This window comes from Aphis gossypii, chromosome 1, assembly GCF_020184175.1.
Source record: "Aphis gossypii isolate Hap1 chromosome 1, ASM2018417v2, whole genome shotgun sequence".
NCBI lineage: Eukaryota > Metazoa > Arthropoda > Insecta > Hemiptera > Aphididae > Aphis > Aphis gossypii.
In genome coordinates, this window is record NC_065530.1 from 72952582 (window position 1) to 72957670 (window position 5089).

Here is a 5089-nt window from a genome sequence, read left to right on the forward strand (position 1 = left end):
TTATAATACTAACAAAACAAAAAAGTATATATTGTATGTTTTTTTACTAAAACTATACATACATATATATAAACAATAACATTTTATAAACATGAACGTTGAACATGTTATTATCACAGTCAAAAATATGATTTAAGTTCATACAGTATAATTTCAAAACAGATGCAGCCAAGTAGAAAAGGATAAAAATAACATTTAGATTCCTTTACAATTCATTGAATTACACAGGAATCTGAAACAAAATATGTATTTTATTTTTTAACCAATCACATACAATTAAATAAAATATAATAATTATAACAAATTAGTAATTACAAAACGTAACAACATTCTTAAAACTAATAGTACATTGAACATATTTGTAAAATATTAAATAACTTTTACATTAATTAATCATATTTTAACAAATTAATAAGATTTTCAGTCTTCTTGATAGAAACATAAAATCATTAAACAGATCCTAAGATTAAGGGAATGCAACAGTAACTTTTTCTAGCTGCGATATATAATATTATTGATTATATTATATAACCAATGATATTTTTAATACCACAACTAGTTACATATCTCTGTATAATATTAATCATTAATTTGTCAGAAACATGAAGCTTTTGTGTAAAATTTTTTTTGAAATTTAAAAGTTTATAATAAGCAATACAGGGATTTTAACAAGGCACCAAGCTTAAATTCAACAGTTACTCTTTTTATAAAACATAATATTTTAAATGTTAGTGACGTATGGGTTTTAGAATTGAGAAAAAGGACAAAAATAATCCAGAAATCACAGATGCTATCAATGAAAAATATTTAAAAACTAAAACACATTGAAAAAAAATTATAATAATGCAGCAATCAAAGGTTTATACTGTTATGGAAACTACTAAACACTTCTTTTAACTTTGGAGAATATTTTATTTCAATTTTCATGCCACTTTACGTTTTGAAATAATAACCTCTTAATTTTTTTACTGTTGTACCCTCTTAATTCACAGATATTAATTAAAATAATTTGACATATTATACACAATGCCAACACTTAAAATCAAACATGCGCAACTCATTAACAGGCAATTACCTGAAAATATAGTTTAAAACATCATTATACAAAAGAAACTACATAATACTATAATAGTTTAAAACACTAATATAATAATAATATTAGTTTTTTTTCTAATTATTAGAAAAGTTCTATTTTTTTTCAGGGGATAAGCTACTTCTATTATTTGTTCTCAGAACTAGTCTGCTAACTACTCGGAACAATTTTGGAGACTTCTTATCTGTTTTACCTTTGGATATTGGGGAAAATCCATCAGGAACATCAATGGACTGATCATTGACTTTTTGATCCTTGGACTGTAATAATGATCTAGCATTTTCACACTGGCTTGTCCAATCAGTAACCTAAGAATTTAATATATCATCAATGTAATTTATTTATTTATGAACAAACATTCTAAATTACACAATTTTTATGTTCAATATTACTAATATGAACTTACCTGTTTGACAAGTAAATTATATCGGATACCGGGGGGTTCTTTTTCTAAAAGCTTTTCCAATAAATTCAAACCAATTTTATACTTCTCTAAGGCTGCTTCATATTGTCCTTCAACAAGATACATTTGACCCGATAGTGCAATTTCTACAGCATTTGCTAGTTGAGGTGTGTTTTGACATAATGATGCTGTAAAAAGTAAACAATACAATACATTTATGGATATTATATAATATAATAAAAAGCTGTAATTGACAAAAATATCAATTTTTTAATATACATATAATGCAGTAAGAACCTATTAACTATTTTTGGGTTCAAATAAATTAATAAAAATTCAAAGACAAGTTTGAAGTTTAAATATTATAATTCTTATTCTAAATTTAAATATATTTATTATTTTTACTTAATGTTGGATAACGTTCGTCATCATAAGATGTAGATGAGTTATCTGCTTTTTCTTCGCTACTAATTTTGATCTTTGAAACATATAAAGTGGCTTTCAATTCTTCTGCGCGTTTAATATATTCATTCAGTTTTATTTGAAATGCTTCTTTTTTAATTTTATCAGGTTCATCTAAACAAAATGTAAGTATTAATATAACAATATATAATAAAATATCAGTTTTTAATGTATTACATTTTTTTTTTTTAATAAAAAAAAATAATTATCTAGATGTTTTTTAAAAAATTTTAATGAATTTTTAATTTTAGAATGTTTACAAAACATTAAATTTCAAAAATATATTTATAGAAGACATTTTAAAACTAAAGTTAAATGGTTTCATATCCATATAATATATATACGTATTGTCAATTGTGTATTGTTTGTGTCTAACTAGTATACAACACATAACATATAATTGGTTTTACTGAGTTTTGTAAGTTAAGACAACAAGTAGGATGCCCTAATATTATAAAAATATCTAATTTAACATTACTACAATTCAGAGATGTGTTCTCAAATTCTTTGAATTTCCAAACATATTAAACTTAAAAACGTTGAAGAAAAATGTAAATTTGAATCTAAATTTGAGTACAACAGATTAACTGAACATTTTTGTTTATGAAGTGTAAACAGTTTTACTATTACTTAATATATTTCAATTTTTGTAATAATTAAACTTTTAAGTTAGAATGTTCCATCATCTTCACTAAAGTAAGTAAACCCTGTTATTTAAAGTATAAAAAACATCAAAACGCTAAAATTTTAAATAACAATAAAACAAAAAGTAATTGTTTTTATAAATAAATAAATTAGCGACATAGTTTTTAATTTATATATCAATAACTTTATATTAATCTATAGTATATTTATTTTATAAATCCTAAATTCTTACTTTGTGAACAAGGAATCAAATACTGTAGACCTGTGCAATATTTACTAAATGCAGCTTTATATTTTTTTTCAGAATCTAGTTGTACTGCCTGGTGAATAGCTTCAAGGCCTTTTGCATATGATTCAGTAGTAGGCATATGATCTAAATCTACAAATGGATGCTTAAAAAACTGGTGATAACTCATTCGCTCAGATGGATTATGTTTTAGTAAACCCAATAATAAATCTTTACATTCTGGACTGACTTGATTAGGTGGTATTTCTATTGGTAAAACTTTTTTAACCTTCTCACATAAGTCTTTTATAGAATCTGAAGCGTAAGGAGCACGTCCAAACATACATTCATAGGCAATCACTCCAACTGACCAAAGATCTGCTTTAACATCATATCGATTGTGTAGTAACATTTCAGGAGCCATATATAGAGGTGAACCACGAATATTTTCCATTTGAGTTTTTTCATTCATAAAATTAGCTAAGCCAAAATCTAAAACCAAAAATTTAAATTTCAAGTTCCAAATAAATTATAAAATACAACAATATAATTATTAATCAAACAAAAATAACTGTGAATACAAACCTCCGACCTTTAAAGTTAGTTGTGGTGACCTCATTAGGAGTAAATTTTGTGGTTTGAGATCAAGATGAGAAACATTATGAGATCTTAAGAACTGCAGAGCTAAGGCTAATTGTTGCATAAATTTACGACATATTTTTTCAGATAGTTTTTTACGCTGTTTAATAAATGTTGACAAATCACCACCATCACAATGCTCCAGTATAATATAAATATTTTTACGATCCCATATAAAATCAATCATTTGAACAATATGTTTATGTTTAAATTTTTTCATTACTCCTATTTCAGTTACTACAGCATCCTCTGCTTTCTTGGACATTTTACTGCGTTCTATAACTTTTATCGCAACCATATTTTTGGTTTTCTCCTAAAAATAAAAATAATAGTCATAAATAAAATAATTTCCATAATAATAAGCTAACCACCTTAATAATTAGGCACTAACTATACATAAAGAATTATAGAATAATATTTAATGTAGTGGATACAGTAACTAAAACAGAATTAAAGATGCAAGTGTAATGTCTTATTTAAAATTTCCATTTCATTCTGATTTCAACAGTACATTAACAATGAAATGATCCAAGCACACAATTAGTCCAAGCTTCTTAAATCAACCAAAAATTAATCTTAATTTAAAATATATTTTTGTAAAGTACCTTGACATGAGCTAGATACACAGTTGACGTGCTTCCTTTTCCAATATTTTTAATTATCTGATAACCCTCGACTTGTGGAAAGGCAGACATTGTACATCAATTATCTTTTTGCAGACATAAAACGTTGTTCACAAAAACATCAAGATCACTAATATTAACATTGATCGCAATTAATCGTCACATAAACTTAATAATTAAAACAATCGAACACAAAGGGCTTACATAATATTTATTTATTTTTAACGAAATTCAATGTCACAGCATTTTAAGTCTTAAAATGTTCATCATAAATTCATAACGAGTATTCACTGTTCAGAACAACTAAATCATAATCAACATCTTTACTAGGTAGGTATGTTCATTATTTAGATTAAATCACTGTCATCTCGTAATAATATTGCGATTTCCGAGTGGCCAGTGCAGTCATCAAACTACCGGCTGGCACGTAAATATTCGAGACGGCCGTCGAGTAAACGAGTAACGAGTTAACGAGTTACGAGTTACGACTTCCTTTCTAGTTAGTAGTTTCTATAGTTTCTAGATTCCACATTTCACATTTCACATTATAATTGATTACTGTAAAAATGCGCCATAAAATTGATAACACTGGGGTTGTGATTATCAGGATGTCCAACGTGACAAATAAAATTCCGAAGTCGACGAGAAAAAAATTATCGTTTGTGGTTCATCCCTCCTTACGTAGTTACGTACTTACGTAATACCCTAGAACTATAATAAATAATAATGGAAATACATACTTTTTTTTTTTTTTTAATACGTACCTACCCAAACCAGTTAACCTAATTATCCCGATTTTGTCAATATACATAATAATATACTAATTTAATAATTTCTATGGCAATTTGCCAGTTGCCACTGGTGACTGGTGAGTAGCACGAATTAAAATATATTTTAACTTAACGAAATACCGTTTAATTGAAAAAATCACATTATGTACAATACTTGGTGAAGTAGTAACTTTTCAGATTCAAAATTCCACATATTATGATCTAATG

General features: G+C 26.1%; 1 protein-coding gene across 4 annotated transcripts; it reads right to left on the minus strand.

Annotated features, from left to right (window-relative positions):
• On the minus strand, positions 1-4645 carry LOC114131235 (serine/threonine-protein kinase ULK3). 4 transcript variants are annotated; one of them, XM_027996400.2, is made up of 7 exons: positions 4074-4644; positions 3415-3781; positions 2836-3321; positions 1902-2072; positions 1500-1684; positions 1287-1401; positions 1-232 (listed from the first exon to the last, which is right to left on the minus strand). In XM_027996400.2, exons 1-7 carry the CDS (start codon positions 4161-4163, stop codon positions 213-215), a joined length of 1434 nt encoding a protein of 477 aa, XP_027852201.2. In that variant the 5' UTR covers positions 4164-4644; the 3' UTR covers positions 1-212. The 4 variants fall into 4 exon arrangements, with proteins under 4 accessions (XP_027852201.2, XP_027852199.2, XP_027852200.2 ...); XM_027996398.2 differs by lacking the exon at positions 1-232 and having other exon boundaries at positions 235-1401; positions 4074-4221; positions 4296-4645; XM_027996399.2 differs by lacking the exon at positions 1-232 and adding an exon at positions 235-1075 and having other exon boundaries at positions 4074-4645.
• Between the last annotated feature and the right edge of the window lie 444 nt (positions 4646-5089).